Below are 21,522 nucleotides of genomic sequence, written 5' to 3' on the forward strand. Positions count from 1 at the left end.
CGGGAGGAGGAGGAAGTAGAGGCGGCAGAGAATAGCGGGCAAATGGAGATCTGAAAGGCTGCGAGAGCCCAGGAGGAAGGAGACGAGCGTGCGAGCGACTTGGATTCGCCTGTTTCGTCGCCCAGCCCAGCCCTGCCCAGCCGGGGCTCCCGCTTATAAACTCTGAAGTGCCGCCGTCGCCTCAGACGGCGGTTTCTCGGAAGAGCCTGGCCGTGCCGTCGCTGCCTCGTATCTGTCCCCTCACCCAGGCAGAGGAACGAAGAGCGAAGAGCTCTCCCTCCGCTGGAGGCACCTTCCCGCGGGCTCGGAACCTTTCCGGATTCGCCGTGACTCTCGGAGGGCCTGCAGAAAAGGGTTGCACCGAACTTGCTGCTGCTCGCCCGCCCGCCCTGCCTCAGCCATGCCCGTCGGTGGCGCGGGGAAGTTCACTGATGGCTGCTGAGAGGTTCTTCTTCCCTTCCATCCCTACCTCTCCGCTCCGGCCAAGGCTTGCGCTGCTTTCCCCCAAACCCGCCTCTGGGTGAAAGGCTGACGAGCTGGGCCCCCTCTTCGCCCTTTCCCGAGTTCTAGGCTTTCTGGAAACTGAACGGGCGTCCTCTAACGACAGTAACTACTTCGGAGTAGGTGTCGGCATCCTTTGGCAAGCAGGGTTCTTCCTAATTCTTCCCTTTTCAGAAGAACGGCATGCTCTGCTGAAGTGGCAACAAGATGCAGACCTTCCTGAAAGGGAAAAGGGTTGGTTATTGGCTGAGCGAGAAGAAAATCAAGAAGCTCAATTTCCAAGCGTTTGCGGATCTTTGCAGGTAAGGAATGGAGTCTTAGATTAACTGCTTGGGTGTGTAATGTGTGGCTGTTTGGGTGAGAACTCACTTCCTTTTCTCTGGGACTCAGGAAGTTGGTACTTTAGCTTCTCCCCCTGTCTTGGGCAAATACTGTACTGTTATTTAATTATCTATGTAACGCATTTTGATGCCACCCAGTTGTGAGATTCAGGGTGATGTACAAAAACAATGGGCTGGATGGCTTTTTCTAACTAACAAAGTAAGGTGTGCACAAATGCTGCCTGGGTTAATGTTTTGGACTTCCATAATCCCCAATCAGCATAGCTTTGAAGGAGGTTGGCTGAAGGACTTAATGACTGCCACTTGGGGTATTGAGCTGCATAATGAATACTGGGTTATTAAGGAAAAGAAACATGATGAAAATAAAACGTTAATAAGGGAAGATGTAAAAAGCATTAGATTTCATTGGTTTCTCCTGATGGACTAATAACAGATTGGCTATTATAATGTGAAGCTTTAGGAATGATGTAAAGTGCATTGTAGGCAGTGCCTGTTTGAAATAACATATTGAGGAAAGTTATAGCCACACTTTTTTTCTTTACTGTTTTTAAATTTTCTTTGCCAGGCTTAAATACTATCATGGTAAATTGATCAAGGAAAGCAGGTTCCTTCATCTTGAAAGAATCAGTAAACAAACTGGAATGTTAGGCTTTCCATAATACTGTTTTTGAAGAAAACCATTGTGCATATACAACTGTTTATGCATATCTGTCTCCCTCAGTTTTGCTTTCTTTTTAAAGAGCTACCTCGCACCTTTTTAATGATATTTTTCTTTTCCTTCTAAGTGCAGTGCTAATACATGTACATATCTCTGAAGCCAAGATGGGCCTAAATGTTAGTAGTTTTTGCAATCAAACACTACAAAACTCAAAAGCCATGCCCCTTCCCATCCTCCCTCTGTCTCTCTGCTAAGCTATTTTAGGTTCAAGCTTTCAGAGCTTATTAATTATAAAGCCAAGACAGATTTTTGCTTCTGGTTGGGAACCAAAATGGTAACATAATGGTTCCCACTGGTAAATGGATGAATGAGCTAGTTGTTTTGCTATATAGTACAAGCTATTGAGATTTTTTATATAACCATCCCATTATAGATAGTAGTATTTTAATAGGATAATTGGGAAATCTCTGAATGGTTAAATAGGAAATCTACAGCAGTAAGTTGCTGAGCAGTTACAAAGCTGGTATTATGATTTCCATTATTGGTAGCTGTTACTTTTTTCTGAAATTGTTACCTTTCTTGAGCAGCTAAATTCTGCAAATCAAACATGTTCTTTTAAAACACATAATAAATGTAGTAAATGCTCATTTACTACAGATTGTAACTGAGGCTTTTTGGATTTTATCCAGACAAAATTTTGATTATGTTAGTATTCCAAGATATGTTTATTTGCTCTTTAAAAAAAAAAAACTATTCAGTATCTCTAAATCAATTTTTGGGTATAAGTGTAGTATTTGAATTCTTAAATGTTTGTTTTATGAGAGAAGGTAAAAGAATAGACAAACGTTCTTCCAGCCTGTTGCTCTCCCTAGAATATTGAACTGTAAGGCACCACTGGCTTAAAAATGGCACTCAAAAAGTGCTTATCTCTGATGGTTCAAACTGGAGGAAGCAACAAGAACAGAGTTACAAGGTTGGGTTTTGGGCCTGGTACTCTTCAGTATGTATATTAATTGTCATGGATGAGGAACTGAAAGGTATGCTTATGAAATCTGCAGATGATTAAAAAATGGAATAGTATAACTACCCTAGAAAACATCAAAATTCAAAACAATGTGAAGAAATGGGCTGAAAATAACAGATTGCATTTGCCTCTGTTAAATCTTAGAATTCTTCATTTGGGGGGAAAAATCTAGTGTATGATTAGAATACTTACCAGCAACAGAACTTATAGAAAAGATCTTGAAATTGTAGTTGATTATAAGCTGAATGTGTAGCATTGTGATAAAAAAAGGCAAACGCACTATTAGACTGCATCAATAAAAATACAGTTTCCAATTAATAGAAAATATTCTATTTTTGTTGATCAGATATCATCTAGAGTACAGTGTCCAATTTTGGGCAAAACACTTTTAAGATTCAAATTAACATGAATAGATTAAGGTCAGTAGGAAGGTTTTCAGAAACTGGGTATGTGTAACTTTAGGAAAATAAGTTTGAGGAAGGTTGTGATAGGAATAGTCCTAGCTAAAGGAAAATTACACAAAAGGTCCCGATACCTTCTCTGTCATCCCAGCAGATTGTGGAGTAATGGTCCTAAATTGTAGGAAGGCATATTCTCTTTGAATTTTAGGAAAAACTTCTTACTAGAGCAATTGGACAGTGGGACCAATTACCATAAGAAATGATGAACTTTTCTTCACAGGAAATATTGAAGCAGAATCTCTGGGTGCTTTAATTTGAACTCTATTTTGTAGGGTTTCAGTTTGGATAGCCTCAATGGCCTCTCAGTGCTACAATTCCTAAGACTCTCTTCCCAAAAGTACCAATTAAAGCATGGATTTACAGTGAAAGCAAAAAATTATTTGTTTCCCTACATTCTTATTTTCATTTAGTATTAATTCCCTTGCCAATCAGTTATCCTACCAGATGCTCTACTTTTGATGTATTAAATAATATTGTTAATATTAGTGTGATGCTTCTCAACATCTTATTTTTTCTTTAGCTATGCTGTAGGTTGATGACCTCACATTCTTGTGCATTTTAGTGATTTTTCTTCTCTGGATGAAATTTCTATTTTTGGGAAGAAGCCCTTTTTCCTTATAGCTTCCTTGGCACTGGTTGTGGTAGCCTCTAAGACTTGGTCAAATGTGATTATGCCAAGCTTCCTTGGTAATATTCCACTTTTGCATAAATTTAAATCTGGCAGTACAGCACCCCCTAGGTTTAATGGATGTTCTTTTAGCAGACCTCAGATGCAACTGACAAAATCTGTATACTTCCACACATGCATAAAATTCCATTTGTTGTAATTTTATCTTACTCAACAGTCTTGAGGAAGTTTTCATGGTTAAGTTAAATTATTCTTATAAATGTGATACAAGAAGAGAAAACAATTTTTAAAATGTACTTTTGTGCCCAAAATTTCTGCTAAATCGCACATTTTACAGGAACAAGCATGCCAAGAACTTTAGAGATAAGAATGATAAAGTTTTAATATTGAAAAGTACTACTGATATGGTAAAGCAAGGAGGGAACACTGTTTCTGTTGCTACACTTCAACATTTTTGTGAGAGAGATTACTATCCTATTTCAGTTCAGAACAATGTTATTTAAGAAAAAGAATTTTAGAAAAGTCTTCAGAGAATATGAACAATTATTTAAAATATTGGACAGTTCTAATATCCAGTTTTGTGAAACTTACCGGGATGGTCACATGAATGGTTTGTACCTGGAAAAAAAGAGAAATGATGAACCTTTTTTGTTGCATCTTCTTTCTTTTGGTAGTGTCAGTGCTGTAAAAGCTTGATGTACGTACTTAAGATCTAAGTGTGTAGTTAGTTACTCATTATGTACTTTGAGAATTGAAAACAGGACAGTAATGATGTGATCTTTCATATGTTTCTGCCCCCCATCAGAGCAAACAGGAAGGTACCTTCTGAATTTGAGAATTTTTCCTTGTATATGAACTAGAGAGTATTTATTTCCTGAAGAATGAATTAAAGCTGTACTTCCAATTTTTCAATTAAGTAGGGCATAAAATTTAAGATAAACTTAGTTACATGCTGTTGTCATTGAGCATAGACCATTAGATATACTAGGCCAAACATAAGAGATGTTCAAACTGTAAAATGCTTTTAAATGGGGACATTAATCACCAATTTAAAAAGTAATGAAGTATATTGTATATTGTCTGATAAATTCTCCCAAACTCGCAGTTTTAATAGTCCTTTGTTAGATCTATGCCTAGTGCCAGCTAAGAGTTTACTTTAGATTCCAAAGTTAATATTAAGCACATTTAAGGACAGGCTGCTTTGTAATATTCAAATATTGTCTGTAGAAGGGATAAACATCTTATTTTAATGAAGTTTTTAGAGCTATGAGAAATCTTATACTAGCTGTTAATTTGATTTGTTCAATTTTTATATTAAAGCCAGGAATGAATTCTGCTATTAAATATATTGGTATCTTGATTAGCTAAGCTTTATTGATAGTGCTAAGATCATAGTTCTAAAATTCGTAAAGTTTTCTTGTCAGGGGGAATGCTGTGCTGGAGTTCTCTCCACTGCCTCAGATGGTCTTCGTACATGGTAATCACTTCGTTTGATTCATAACAACAGTGATCAGTGGAATAACACAAGTTTCTGGAAGGAAAGCTCTACATTAATACACATTTTCTTCCCATTCATCCTGTACATTCAAGCTAGTTTATTCTGTGATTTTTTTTTTTTTTTGCATAGTTCTGGTTGGCTGAATATTTAAATAGATAAACAGAATAGGGGACAGGGAGGATTGTAGCTTGAGTTACCTCCACAATATAAGATCTTTATCATATTCATTCATTGTTGCATATTTTCTAAATAGAAGCAACAACACATATTCGGTTCATATGACAATATAATTGAGTTGGGATGCAAGATGGCATTGTAAAAGAGAATCTGTATTGATAGGGAAGCTAACTCTTTTGTTATCTGTGGATCTTCTCCTAAAATGCTTACCTAAGCTGTTCTTTTTCCATTGAACGTCACCTATGCCTGCCTGTCTCTTCACACAGAAACATTCTTTCTGAGCAGGCAAATTCATAGATGATATTTGGACTACAGTTAGGCAGACAGAATCACAAAGCTTTTTCTTTGGTCAAGAAATAGGTTTTTGGATTTCTTTTTTGCCACTGGGCAAAAAGTCAAGACACTTCAATGAAGGAGTGAGTAGGAGTGTCATTATATGCAAAGGAGTATGGAGATGGTCTTGAAGAAGGTATTCAACAGCCATTTCATACACACCAGCTTAAATCTGGAAGGGAGGAGGGAGCAAGAAAGAAACTCAAGATTGCCTTGCCTTGATTTTCTTTGGTATAAGACAGGAGAGAGAATCTCTAATCAGACTTCTAAGATCCTGTTATTATATCCTGTAACAATAAAGTAGAGTTCCAGTAGTCCTTATAGAGCCTCTTTCCTGACTGGCCTACCTTGAAGGATTGACATTATATAATATGGAAATAAACTGAGTTGGCTGTTTGTGGAAGGTAGGATAGTTATACTGTGTATAGCTGATAAAAGGACCTCCCCCCAAAAAAGTTCAAGTACAAATATAATCTCAAGCCTCTAGTATATTTTACTTCAATAGTGAATGCATTTTATCTGTTGTAGATATGGATCAAAAGAAGCTCTTCAAAATCTAGTTTTTAGTTTAGTTTTTAGAAAGACCTGAAAAAGATGTCAGTATGGTATACTTTTAGACAATGTTGGAAATGGGTTATGGAGACCCTGATTCAAATTCCTGCTTGGCTATGAAGCTTACTGAGTGGGAACAAGGAGTAATGGTACTAATACTTTTTATTTAGCGTGTGCTTGTATCTAAGAGCAGTACAAGATCTAAATACTCATCTGATTCATATATTATACTAGGCCTTAAAATGCTTTTTTGGGGGGGGTTGGTATAATATGTCATATGACCCCAATCTGTTGTCATTTATTCAGTAAACTATATTTCAGCAAGCAGTGGTCTCGTATGTGTTCCTCATTTAGTACCTTTTAAACTAACATATATACTAGATTGTTATAAAGATAATGAGGCTTTGCATCTTGACTTCCCTAGAAAGATTTCATATAAGAAAGAAAATACAAAAATGCTATAGGGATTGATTCTTGTAACTTTTTATTTAATGAAGGGACAGTTTTACTGCATATGGAGACCTCTTGGACTGTTAGAAAATAAGTTTGCTATAGCAAAGATGAACATTGCTTAGAATTTACTATGTTTCAGTCTTATTAAGGAACAGAAGTACAACAAAAATTAAGTGAGGGATAGTTATCTATTCTTGTAAGAGCAGCTTTTGAGTAGAAAAGCTTTTCAGTTTTTGTCTGATTTTGGGGTACAATTAGTAGGGAATATTTTGCAGAAATATATGTTGTAAGGAAAGTTTCTGGGGTACTGAAGTATATCACTTAGAGTGACAGAATAGCTCAAGCTGCAGAGAAAGTGGATCGTAGATTTCGTCCTTGATTGCCACAGATTTTTACAAGTCCATATGGAAGATGACCTGCAGTTATGATTTGACTGAATTGGGTATTTTATGAGAAATTGAGTAGAATTGTCCTTGATTTTTTGCTTCCATTAACAGCTGGATAAACATGAAAAGGCCTAAATTAAATGTGGTGCTTGTACGTGCAATACTTTTGAAAGAAAGCTTGTATGCTTCTATCGGTTTCTCCTGACACCAGTGATTATGTGATGAGTGGAAACTAAATGTTTCTTACTCGTCATTAAAAGCACATAGGAAAGTAGTACAGTACTGTGCAAAAGTTTTAGGCAGGTGTGAAAAAATACTGTAAAGTAAGAATGCTTTCAAAAATATATATTGTAATTGTTTATCAATTTACAAAATGCAAAGTGAGCGAACAGAAGGGAAATCCAAATCAAATCAATATTTGATGTGACCACCCTTTGCCTTCAAAACAGCATCAATTCTTCTAGGTACACAGTTTTTGAAGGAACTCGGCAGGTAGGTTGTTCCAAACATCTTGGAGAACTAACCACAGATCTCCTGTGGATGTAGGCTGCCTCAAATCCTTCTGTCTCTTCATGTAATCCCAGACAGGCTAGATGATGTTGAGATCAGGGCTCTGTGGGGACCAAACCATCACTGCCAGGACTCCTTGTTCTTCTTTACACTGAAGATAGTTCTTAATGATATTGGCTGTATGTTTGGGGTTGTTGTCCTGCTGCAGAATAAATTTTGGGCCAATCACACGCCTCCCTGATGGTATGGCATGATGGATAAGTATCTGCCTGTATTTCTCAGCATTGAGGACACCATTGATCCTGACCAAATCTCCAACTCCATTTGCAGAAATGCAGCCCCAAACTTGCAAGGAACCTCCACCATGCTTCACTGTTGCCTTCAGACACTCATTATTGTACCTGTCTCCAGCCCTTCAGTGAACAAACTGCCTCCTGCTACAGCCAAATATTTCAAATTTTGACTCGCCAGTCCAGAGCACCTGCTGCCATTTTTCTGCACCCCAGTTCCTATGTTTTCATGCATAGTTGAGTCACTTAGCCTTGTTTCCACATTGGAGGTATGGCATTTTGGCTGCAATTCCTTCATGAAGACCACTTCTGGCCAGACTTCTCTGGTGTATCTGGGTCCCACTGGTTTCCACCAGTTCTGTACTGATGGCATTGCTGGACATATTCCAGTGTCAAAGGGAAGTAAGCATGATGTGTTTTCCATCTGCTGCATTTAATTTTCTTGGCCGACCACTGCATCTGCAGTCCTCAACGTTGCTCATTTCTTTGTGCTTCTTCAAAAGAGCTTGAACAGCACATCTTGAAACCCCAGTCTGCTCTGAAATTTTTGCCTGGGAGAGATCTTGCTGATGCAGTCTAACTACCTTGTGTCTTGTTGCTGTGCTCAGTCTTGCCATGGTGTCTGACCTGTGACACAAAACTGTCTTCCACAACCTCACCTTAGTAGCAGAGTTTGGCTGTTCTTCACCCAGTTTTAAGCCTCCTACACAGCTATTTCTGTTTCAGTTAATGACTGTGTTTCAACCTGCATATGAAATTGATGATCATTAGCACCTGTTTGGTATAATTGGCTAATCATACACCTGACTCTAATCCTATAAGATCCCTGACTTTGTGCAGGTGTACAAAGTGTGCAAGTGTAAGAATTGATGCTGGTTTGAAGCCAAAGGGTAGTCACACCAAATATTGATTTGATTTAGATTTCTCTTCTGTTCACTCACTGTGCATTTTGTAAATTGATAAACATAAACAATTACAATATATATTTTTGAAAGCATTCTTACTTTACAGCATTTTTTCACACCTGCCTAAAACTTTTGCACAATACTGTGTGTCAGCTGATTATTTTACATGGACATCAAGTTGATGATTGCTATATTAGCACAAATATATGCTAAAAGTATGTGGTAGAGCACATAATTTTGCATAATAAAAGTCCCAGGATCAGCTCTTGTCATCAGTGAGGAACGGCTCCTGTCTGAAAACCTAGAGAACCACTGCTGATATGTGTATAAGCACCTATTTCAGCCAGATGCCCCCCAGATACATTAGACCATGCCCATGTGATCTACATCTAGTATCAGTGAGAGGAGATGGGAATTGTAGTCCAGCAGACCTGGAAGGAAGCCAATTCAGAAAGATTGGCAGGGACAATAATGAGCCTGTGGACCTATGGTCTGATTCAGTATAAGTAGTTTCCTATGTGACTTCAGAACAGCTAGAATTCATTAATAAATAGCTTGTAAAAATAAAGACATTGGCTAGAATGTTCTAGTGTTATATTCAATGTTAAAGCCCACAGACAACTTTTGTAAGCCATCATAACATTTTAAAATAATTCTTAGCTTCTAATAAGAGAACATATGGCATTTTATTCTGCAACAGTGAAACAGTGAGATGTTGGCATTATGCAATGCCAAGAACTTAGTGTGTGGTGTTAAACTTGAATTACTAAAAATCTGTGACAGGGTGAATCAGAATGCTAACAGTATATCAGCACTCCCCAAATTGGTGCCCTAAATGACTGGGAATTATGGGAGATGAAATTTTATGCCAGGATAGGGTATGCCACAGCATATAATAGTTTCCTAAACTAAATGGGAAGCCACTGTATGGTTTCTTGCCTCGTATTTTTCAAGACAATGAATTTAATTATTTTTTAGCAAATTGTCAGGGCTAATGTCATTATGGAAAACCAAAAGAAGCCCTGTTGTTTCTAAGATCTGGCTTTTTAACATGAAGTCATTCAGCGAACTCAGAGTGGACGTGAGCCTCATTCCCACCTTAACTAGTACAATACTATATACATTGTGCAATATATAACTTTCTGAAAAGAATGGATAAGGGGGTAAATGCTGTAACTTTTATGTCCCATTAAGTCTCTGATTTGGTTCACACACATGCTAAGCCAAAATGTGATTTGTTGGTTTATGGTTTAGTATGCTTGCTTGTATGAACCTAGTCATTGTGGTTGGTAGTGGTTTATGGGTTAGCATGCTATTCATACTCATCTAGTTGTGGCTTATTCTGTAAAGCATGGCTAAACAGTGGCTTAATGTGATGCACACCAGTTTTATGTCTCTATGAAGCCACCGTAACTAGTAACCTGCTCCTTGTGAAGATGACAAGCAGCTGCCCTCTGGGATAGCTCTGCTAAGAATGAAGAAAACTACTTGGATGAAACTATAATTATTTAGCCAGTCCTGCAGCTGCTGTCATACAGATGGGGTTCATTAATCAAATTGACAGCTAGGTATACTTGGATATTCTGTTTTTGAAATAATTTGACTTATTTTATCCGCATAGAATGGTGGGCAGGGGGATGGACAAGCTGCTAGTTTTCTGTTTTGAAATAAAGTAGCTGCAGTTCAGTCTATTACTTTAAATATTTTAATCTTTTGAAAAGAATAAAATGTGTACATATATGTGGAAAAGATTAAAATATTGGGAATAGCGGGAATGGCAGTACAACTTCATGTTTGTTGGAGTTCAGCATAGTTCATCATGGTTAATGATATTCTTATACTTGAGTATCTGAGATTGACTCTGTCATGTCTAATCTTGTCATTTATCAATATGCTGGGGGTTGCTAATAAGTGATTTGTCCAATGATAAAAATTATAAGGGAAATTATATTATAAAATATTCATTTATTATGTACCATATGACTTTGCCAAAGTAGTAATTCATTTCACAGAACTTATTTTTGTGTTTAGAAGTTGATTTTTCAGAGTACTCAAAGTATTTAAAAATGTATAACTATATTATAATTTCTGGATCTATTCTTTGTGAAGCCTATCATTCCCCTTTTATCTCCTATAACAAAGAGAATCATGGAGTACTCTGAAAAATCAACTCAGGGATTACATGGGTTGGTATAAATGCCCACTGATTAGGTTTTGATACTATTTGCTTTTAACATTACATGTTAAATTCAAGAATAGTATGCAATAGTAGTTAGCTTTTTGGACTAGGACCAGGGAGAGTCAAATTCAAAATCTCATTCAATCATGAAGTTCACTGAGTAACTTTGGGCCAATCATCTGTTGGTGGGATTCACACCTTGTCCTAAGCCATATTTTATTAGACAGTGATTACTGAATAGATCATAATCGGCTGTGTTCATACATTAAGTCAAAACCAAACATATTATTTTAGTTTTATACAATATTTCTGTATTTATCATGTATAGTAAGAATCTGATCATTCTCTTTCTCATGCATCTTAATGCCTTGTCGCTTCTGCTATAATAATCATATAAAAGCTGTTATTGTTCCTGGTGTCTGGAATAGCATTCCTCCTGAGGTCCACAAGGCCTCAACCCTGTTATCTTTTGGGAAGGCAATAAAGACCTGGCTCTTCCAGCAGACCTGGATCAAGGGGTTTTGTAAACTCACGAATGTGTTGTGGTTGCTATAGTCTTTTTGTATTCTATGTTTCTGATTTCTTTTTGTTGCCACGGTATCTTATTTAACATCCCTTAACTACTGCTATCATACCTAGGTCTGGTAATCAAGAGTGGAAACTGTTATGAAGGATTAGTTCATCACAAAACTGAGAACCAGTTTGGTGTAGTGGTTAAGGTGCTATACTAGAACCTGGAAGACCATGAGTCCTGGTCCTCCCTAGGCATGAGAGCCATCTGTGTAACTTTGAGCTGTTACTGTCTCACAAGCCAACCCACTTCACAGAGTTGTTGTTATAGGGAAAATAGGCAGGAGCATTATGTAAAGTTCCTTGAGTTGTACAAAGTAAAGACAGGATGTAATATAATGGAAGTAATAAAAAATAATAATTATAAACAGGTTGGACTGCCATTTTATCCTCTAATCTTAGGCTTTTTTTTTTTTTTTTAAATCCACTGACCTAAGGAGTACTTTGAATTTTGGTGAATTAAGGAACATACTTCATCTTCAGTGTACCCAGAATAGCTGGAGTTTCATGAGATGTCTTTTGGGGCTGCAGGTTCAGGTTTGGAAAAAAATATTTGCGTACCATACACTGTTTAGCATTCAGTGGTTGAAATTCCCAAAGCAAAGAAAGGTAGCACCAGTAGCTCCTTTTGGGAGGTGTTGTTTTTATTGAATCATATGCCTGCCTGATAGGATGGTTCATAGCTATCATGTATCTATCAAAGCAAAAAAAAAAAAAAGTGATGTGGGGAAGTATATTAGTTGCAGTTCAACTTGTTCTCTAAATTTCCACTGCTGGACCATTGACCACTATTACTTTATGTGGGTAGGTGGAGAGGCAGTCATAGACAATTGCTCTTTCCCCATTTCCTTCTGAGAAGTAATCTCTTTGAGAGCATGATTTTTCCCTTGCATCATATGTCACTCCATTGATCTCTGTAGGTATTTTAAGATAAATGTGTGCTTACTACTATTTTATATATGGGTTTTAGTACTCTTCTACCCTGAGAAGCATTGAGTTTACAAGGATAGGTTCTTTATTTAATAAATTAAAAATATTATATCATAGCAGTTTCATATTTATCTTAAACTCTGTATTATTTCTACAGGCAAAACAATTGTGCCTCCAGCAAGTGAAATGGATACGCCAACATCCCAACCAATAACTTCATCCATTAAAGAAAATAAATAGTATTGTTATTCAGTGGCACTAAATAAATTGGTACATAGTCTCTGTTTCCTGTTAAAGACAAATTAAGTACAATTTCAATGTCTCCATTCAGTCTTCCAGTGCTACTACTGCATTGTAGTAACAGGAAGCTATGGAGCAAGCAAAACTTAGTAACTTTGCACTTGTTACGCTCATTGCTCATTTCTGCTTACTCTGAAGCAGTTACTTCCTTATTAGCCTGTTGCCTTCTATGTACACAGTTGCACAAAGGGCATTGTTTCATGGGAGATCTGGCACAGAACCCGTTTCCTGTAATATATTTTCTGCCTTAAAGTTAAAAAGTAACAGCCTAATATTATTTTATTGACTAACTCTCCCAGTGATACTTGTTATTGACATGGAGACAATTGTCTTGGTTTTCCTCAACTCTAATAGATGTAGCAGCATTCAGAATATTTGATTTCAACCATGTCAGGTTAAAAACTTGACAACAATAGGATACAAGAATATGTTATCCAAACTGAAAAAAATAGATAAGATAAGGAAGCAGGTGTGTAAATTTCAGGCTCTTGACTGATTTCTTCTGTGAACTTTCTGTTAAGTATCCAGATCTTCCTTTATGGGGGAAAAAGTACAGAAACTGTCCCAGGTTTATCTCCTAATTATTATGTTTTCCTAACCACTTAGATTAGAAAACAGTTCCATTGTAGGATCCAGCTCATTTTGTGTATTGTACAGAGTGCATGCTTGAATAAGAGTACTGTTGAAAATTCATTTGACCTTATCCCGTAGTTGTCTTATAAATACATAAATACTCAATGGCAATCTACTACTTCCCAGCTTTTATAGGGGAGAAGTGACTTTCCTTCTGTTCACTTTTTCTGCTAAAATACATACCTGCCCTAAATAAAAACAGTAAATATAGAGCTACCAGCTACTTGTGTCAACATTAGACTTCCCTTTTTGAATCCTCAAGTTCTTGAGTGTTGCTTCTCTTTACTGCCCGGCCTGGACTTCAATTTAGCTGAACTTCCAGTCATTTTTGGTATGTTGATTGTACCACTTGAGGTGAAGGAAGAACCAAAGAAGGATAATACTGTATAAGAAGCTGTTGTGTAAGTTCATATAAAAAATTGTGCCCAGCAGCAAATATTCAAAGGTCAGCTATGCATGTGGAGATCTATTAAGATTTATGTCTTTATCTGTTGAGAGCTTTGCCTTTAAGTTCTTTTTTAGCATCTGCTTAGGATTGAAGCCTGAATACCTGGTTTTCTCCCAAAACTATTGATCATTTTTCTCCCATAGTGCAGGGAGTTTGCAAACTGTGTGAGACTGTGATTCCCTAAATTATAAATGAATTTGTGTGGGCCCCCCAAATAAATAATAAATAAAACCGCAGTGATTGTTAGATGGCTAGATTCATGTACTCAGCTACCTGTTAAAACTTGCTCTGGCTTTACTCCCTACTTTGCCTGCATAGGCCCGTTGTGGGCTTGCCTAGGCAAAGTGAGATCAGGTTCTGACAGCACTCCCCAATTGCCTGTGCAAAGTTGCAGATTTTAAAAAATTGTGATTCCTTTCTAAATTGCTTGTGCCTCTGGAAGGGGGAAAAGCCCGCAGTTTTAGAACCTCTACCATCACAGAAATACCTAAAGCATAATATCCCTTATTGACATAAATTATCTATGGAAGATTATAATGAAATATGGTTACTACTCATTGAAGTGCTTACACAGAACTTTTATATATGTACAGTGGTACCTCTAGTTACGAACTTAATCCGCTCCGTGACTCTGGTTGCAACTTGAGTTGGTTGCAACTCGAGGTAAATTTTCCCATAAGGTTCAATGTAAATACGGTTAATCCGTTCTGCCCTCCGAATTTGGTCGCACCATGAAGCAAATTTCCCCATAAGGTTCAATGTAAGTACGGCTAATCTGCCCTCCGAATTTGGTCGCACCCTGAGGTTAATTTCCCCCATAAGTTTCAATGTAAATATGGCTAAACAGTTCTGAAACATATGCATTTTATTTTTAAACCTCAAAAACCTTCCAAACGCCACAAAAACCTTCCAAACGCCACAAAACACACCACAAGCCTCACCGAACGTCTCCTTGCTACCGCGATCTCGCCCACAGGAAGCCGCGACCTCATGGCAGCAGGGAAAATGGTCGCGGATCCGGTTCGTAACTCAAGGCGGAGTTCGCAAGTAGAGGTAAATTTTTGGGGCCGGAGCTGGTCATATCTTGAAAAATTCGTAAGGAGGGGCGTTCGTAACTAGAGGTATCACTGTATATGTATTTATATGTGCCCTGTATGATTTTGTTTATCTGGATTTCCTTTCCTTTCCTTTCCTTTCCTTTCCCTCCCTCCCTCCCCTTTGTGTATTGTTTATTTTTTCTGCTTGCTTCTGTATTCAGTTAATAAAAGCAAAAATTAAAAAAAATCAGTTCTCCTTTCTCTGTCACACCTCTCCAGTATGACAGAGTATGCAGAACAAATAAGCTTCAGTAGTCATACAGAAGGCATATGTTGGAGAATCTGTTTCTTATTTTCTCAATTAGCCAAATTTGCTGTAGTGTTTGGCAGATGGAAATGAAAGTCCTTTTACTTATTTGTTTTGCTACAATCAGCATTTCTACTGTTTGCTTCTATGCTTTGTACATTTTAAGTTTGGAGGCCTCTAACTGACTCATAAGAATGCAACCAGGGCATTTATAGGGCTCTTAAGGAGTAATTGAATTAGAGTTATGGAGAGGGGACATGGTTCACTTTCTCCCACCATAATAATGGGAGAGTTTAATTTCTCTGCCATATGTTAGGAGACAAACTCTACTAAGGATGAACCTTCCAGGAAATTACTGACTTTTCTTGTGTACCATTTTCTCCTGAGTGAAGGTAAAGAATCAGCTATCCTTGTCTTAATGCTAATCAATAGGTAAGACTTATTTGAAGATTTAGAAGTAGCAAGAACATTGAGAGAAAGAGACCATGTAATGTTGGAGTTCTTGATTTTAAAGGAAACTTAGTGTAGTAAGATATATATCATGGACTTCAAAAAAGTGGATTTTAATCAACTCAGAACAATGCCTAGAGTCACTTGTATAGTGAGATGGGTGGCATATATAAATTTGAAAAACAAACAAATGTTAATCAAGAGCCAATGGCTGAAGAAGCTAATGGGAACAGGAAAGGTTAGGTATAAATTCCAAAAATTGGAGGTACTAAAGACACAGTTGCAGACAATTCCAGTGAGGAAAAAAAATGGAGGACAGCCAAAGTCGTTCCCACAATTTTAGTGAAGCTCTGAAAACTAGAAAGGACACATAGAAGAAAGGGCTAGGTTACACAAGTAACCCCAAGCTTTGAAGGTGATACCTGGAAAGTATACACATGGAATTAATTGACATTAATGAGATATGCTAAGAATAACCAAAAGGGCTCCTTGAGTTATGTTCAAAATAAAACTAAAATTTCAGTATACCAACTGCTCAGGAAAGACGACAAAATTCTAACAGTTAATCAGGAAAATCATACTTATTAAATTCCTTTTATGCTTTAGTCTTCAGACAAATAAAATGTATTCCACTAAGAAATTGTGAAGGGCAGGATGAAGGAGTATGATGGAAGTTTGAGACTGATAGAAAGGAACAAGGAGTATCTCTTTGCTTTGGATGAGTGTAAATCCCCACAACCAGTTGAATTACATTCTGTGGTACTGAAAGAACTTGCTGATGGTCTGGGCGAACCCTTATGTATTATGCAGTAAGAAATCCTGGAGAACTGATGAAATACCAGATGACTGGAGGACAGCAAATGTCCCTGTTGTCAAAAGCAGGGGAAAAAAAATCTAGTGAACTACAGACATGGATTTCTGGGAAGATTCTAGAGTAGATCATAAAGAGACTAGTTTGTAAGCACTTTGAAAACAGTGTAGTAATTACCAGAAGTCAGCATGGATTTGTCAAGAATAAATCAGTAACTTCCTTACTAGATTGTGGGAATTCTATAAGCATAATGTACCTTGACTTTAGTAAAGCATTTAGTAAAATTCTCCATGACAGCAAGCTAATTAACTATGGACTTGATAGCATGGACTTGATAGTATAATAATTAAGTGCTTGTATTGCTGGCTTTAAAATCATACTCAAAAACTGTTCATGAAAGGTTCCTCATAAAATTGGAGAGAGGTATCAAATGGAATGCCACAATGATCAGTACTTGTCATGAATGATTTGGATGAAGAAATGGACAAAATGATTATCAGACTTGCAGATGATAAAAAACCGAGATAGCTGATATACAGAAAGAAAGACAGAAATAAAATTCAAATTTTGATAGATCAGAGAAATGGCTGAAAGTAACAGGATGAATTTTAAGAGGCAAGTGTGAAGTTTCTCACTTAGGAAACAAAAGTCAAAGGCCCCATTACAGGATGGGGGTATTACCTAGCTTGGTAATAATATTTGCAAAAAGGTTCTTACAATAATAGCTGATTGCAAACTGATGTGAACCAGCAATGTGATATGGCTACAAAGAAGCAAAAACAATTTTAACCTGCACAATTGGAAGTATAATTTCCAAATCGCAGGAAGTATTGCGTTATTAAATTTTATTTTAATACACACACATATACACACATCGACTATTGTCCGAGTTCTGGGCACCACAGTTTAAGTAGGATTTAAATAAATTAGAACAGTTCAGAGAAGGGCAGCCAAGATGGTCAGGAGACTAGAATGAAGCCCTATGAAAAGAAATTGAAAAAGCTTAGCTTTGTTATGCCTTAAGAAATAAGAACTGGGTGGAATATGATAGCACTTTTCAAATACCTGAAATGATGTTACGCAGAAGGTCAAGGCTTTCTCTCTTGTTCCAGAGTGCAGGGTGTGGAACAATGGATTTAACTTATAAGGCAAATTTGACTGAAATTTTCAAAAAAGTTTCCTTTAATTTGGTTTGTTTAAGAGGAGGTAGGTCAGTTTCATGTCTGGGATGCTTTAATTTGAATTCCTGCATTGAGGAAGAGGTTGCACTTGATGGCCAAAATGAGCCCTTTTTTTTATTATTCCTCAGAGCAGATTGATTTTAACTGTTGCCATAGAGCTGAAGATTTAGTCACTGTAAATTAAGGACAATCTGGAGTATACAAAGTCAACTGAATGGTTATGAGGAACTGAGAATCTAAGGTGGTTTTAACTACTAAAAAGTAACGTGGTAGCTCATTGGTGAGACAGCAGTGCAAGAGCAATAAAATTCTCACGTGTGCTTAGTCAACATGAGTTGATCGTAGGTGAGTAGCTTTCAGGGCAGGAGCAACTGAGGTGGCTGTGAAAGCTTTTTGCACTCGAATTAGAAATTAACGAGGCTACTGCTAAGTATTGCTTTTTGTCGTTGCTAAAGATGATTTATCTATTTTTGCACTGTTTTCTCCAATGTTATATAAGTGAGGTGTAGCCATTTTTCTTGACTTATTTGCCCAGCTTAAATGAGAATGGTGTGTAAGTGGGAGAGAATAGGTGGTGAGTTAGCACCATTGTGATGCAAAATAACAGCATGTGTATTTAGAGGTGTTCCAGGTGAACAGCTGATAAGGCAAAATGGTTCCATAAAATTGTTAAAAACTCCTGGGATAGTTATGTAACCCTGCCTAAGCTTGATAACAGATGCAGTAATGATAGCCATAAATCCTATGTCTGCTAAATAGAAACTAGAACAGCTTTCTGTTTTTCTATTCTGTGGAGAAAGAAATCCTTGTCTCTCTCAAATTATTTGGCAGTTTTTCTTCATTTTCCTGCATTGAGCTTTATTTGTGCTAGACATTGTCTACACATATGGACATCAGCAACCAAATGAGAAAAGATGGTTAAATGTCTTGCCGCAATTTGCAACTTTGAACAGTAGGAAGTTCACAAAATTACCCAAGAATCTGTGGGAGGTGTCTTCACCGAAAACAGTCTGGGGTCAGAGGTTGCCAGGATTCTTCAATTTGCAACTGGCTTGCTGAAACTTTGTAGCCATCAAGATAGTGCCTACCCATTTGAGCAGTCTCGTCCTAACTGTTTTTCAGTGTTATGCCATGTGCCTTCATCAGTTTACTGCCAAGTTCTTTTCCTGCTTCTGCCAGGCACTGCACTCACTACACATTAAGACTTAAAGTTGAGATTTAATTGCTTTCCATTATCATCCAATGTGGCAACAAAAAGATTAGAAACTTCCACTTTTATTTTAAATTAACTGCAGTACAATGTGATATTTAAATTTAAACTATGGTTAATCTTAACTGTACTTAAGTGAAATAATTTTCTAAACTTTGGTTTGAATTTGACTTTCAACAAAAGTGATATTTAAGATTATATGTACTGTACTGTTAACGTTGCAGATGCTTTGGAGAGGGAGAGTGGTATGTGTAAGAACATGTGGCTCAATGCAGATAATCGTTATGAAAAGAAAATTATGGTTTAGCATTGTGCCTAAATAGGGTTAATCTGATGGATGGCAGAAATTTGGCTTGTGATTATTTTTTTCCCATGTGTGTTCTGATCTGGATTTCCAAGAATGCTTTCTCTCCCTCCCTTTCTCTCCCTGTCTGTCATGGTAAAAAAAAAAAAAAAAATGCTATAATGAATTTAGTTATAACAATTGAATTGATACATTGTTTACAACAAAACACACTGTTGCTGAACATTAATATTAGCGCTAAGGCAAACAACAGTTGAGGTGTCACAGTACCCCTAATACTACGGACTAGTGTTTCTTAAACTCAGCAATCTTGGACCACTGAATGAGCATTCAGAAAATGTGGAGACTACCCAGAGCTGGATTAAGGCCAATTTATGCCCTGAGCACAGCCCAACAATGGCAGAAATAGAACTCTCACGCCATGAGATGGAAACAAATGTGATATCTGATGACACTTTCAAACCCAACTTTTAAACTGTAGTCACTCAGCATGGCAAAGAAACTTTTTTTTTTTTAAACAATGCAGATTAAAGTCGAACATGGCAGATAAGGACAATTACAAAAAGTCGACTAAAGTGGAGTGTGGCAGTGAAAGAGTAAAGGGCATGGTAGCTAGGGGAAAAAACTCAGTGGTGCCCCTCTTCCCTTGGTACTCTAAGGATGTGCTTATTTTGTTTAATTGTTTCACTGGCCAGGATTAACCATCTAAACCTAAGTTTTCATCGTTAAAAGCATGAGAATTCACATTTTTTGCAAATTAGAAAATGATTGTTGCATTTTTGTATGCTTGCCAATCTTTTCCATTTTTAAAGGTCTTTTTAATTATTTTACCCCATACCATAATAGGAACATCTCTTAACACAAGCCTGCTGGGCAAGAATTATATTCAGTAGAAACCTCATAAATAATAAGGGGCTACAAGTGAATGGACTCCAGCCCAATGAAATCCTATATTAGTCATCATTGTGTCTCTAATTTGCACTTTTCTTTTGAGTTGTTTGTTCAAGATTACAGTTACACTTAGCATAGTGCAGCACATGCAGACTTACAGTCTGATCTGTGCTGAAGACCTGTTTAAAATTCAAATTGCTGAATTTTAGTACTCAAGTTGCTACTTGTATTGTCGCTTCCATGCTTCAGTGAATCAGTTTTCAGTAACTGATCCGTTCTTGCAAACTAGCTGACTGTCAGGCCGTGTGGGAAGGCAGGGTGTGAGGCAGCTAGCAGGCTCTGGCCCATGAGCATGAGGAAGCCATGGCAGGCCACCTGTAGATCTCTGTAGACAACACTTTGAGAATCACTGACTTAGACTAAAACTAAAGAAAAACAAATTCTGTATAGTCTTACTAGTCACAGTAATTTTGATCATATTTAAACTATATTGAGGAAGGATTCTGCTTCACAACTGATGTGGCTTTGTAGGATTTGTTTAACTGAATATTAGATTAATAAATTAACCCACAAGTTAACATAGTCAGGATTTCAAGACTAATTTATGAACAGTCATCCCTGAGATGTTTTTCTTCTATTAGGTCACATGGGCAATGCATAGTTGCCAAGTTTTCTTCTCAAAAAGTACCTATTCTAAAAGGAAAAAGAAACTAAAAACTTCAGTATATTATTTTAGTTCACTCACCCATGTCATGTTTTAAAAGTAATTTGATAAATAAGGCACAAGGACCGGATTCATACAAAATGTGAAACCAAAATCAAACAAATCATAATGTGACTTGATGATATGAGTGGACCTAGTAATAGTTTTGTCTCAGATGTCAGATAAAGCAAAATCAGTCATAATATGGATCTGACTATTCAAGAAAATTTTTAGTTAATATCTCTGCTTATTTTCCTAGAGTCCAAATACTATTGTGACATTTCTTTCTGTATTTTTCATTTGGTAGGCATGCCCAAGATGCTTATCCAAATGATAGCTAATTTGCAGTAAATGACATTTAGAACTTTTAAAGAGAGCCAAGTGCATTTCTGGTAAATTATCCTATTTAGGGCAAGGATAATGACTCTTAAGTTATGTATTGCTCTTCTTTGGCTATTTTTACAGAGTACCTTGAACGATATTAAACTAATTGTTATGTAACTCCTTACAATTAATGGAAATTTTCCACTGAGGCACGCTGTCATCTTTGCAGCTATACAGTGGCCCTAATTACTTCCCTTCTGATTTTTTTAGTTTACTAGTCATTTGATCTATTAACACATCAGCATGTGGTATTTGTACTACAATGAATCATCTACCTTGGAAACTCTGTGGCTGCTTTTATACAATTCGGTCCATACTTAAGCTTGGCTTGTATCCTACTGGGTAATAGCCTTGTATAATCACCAATTCTTAACCTCATGTTGCCATACATGAAAGAGTAATGATCTTGATGCAGTTTCTTATTGATTTTTATGCAGGTGCATGGCAAAATTATAATTTACAGGGCT

The 21,522-nt window shown here is 37.1% G+C and overlaps 1 protein-coding gene across 2 annotated transcripts in view; it reads left to right on the forward strand.

Annotated features, from left to right (window-relative positions):
- Window positions 1–22: 22 nt before the first annotated feature.
- Window positions 23–21,522, forward strand: part of ITPK1 (inositol-tetrakisphosphate 1-kinase) — a 134,284-nt gene continuing 112,784 nt past the window's right edge. The window contains exon 1 of one of the 2 annotated variants that reach the window (XM_088145221.1): window positions 23–803. In XM_088145221.1, coding sequence (XP_088001347.1) covers window positions 709–803 — 95 coding nt within the window. In that variant the 5' untranslated portion in view covers window positions 23–708. The remainder of the gene's footprint in view (window positions 804–21,522) is intronic. The other variant, XM_088145222.1, reaches the window with a different exon arrangement.

Source organism: Python bivittatus, unplaced genomic scaffold, assembly GCF_059951505.1.
Source record: "Python bivittatus isolate LINGU-HERP-01145 unplaced genomic scaffold, Pbiv_v1 ctg000480_np1212, whole genome shotgun sequence".
Lineage (NCBI taxonomy): Eukaryota > Metazoa > Chordata > Lepidosauria > Squamata > Pythonidae > Python > Python bivittatus.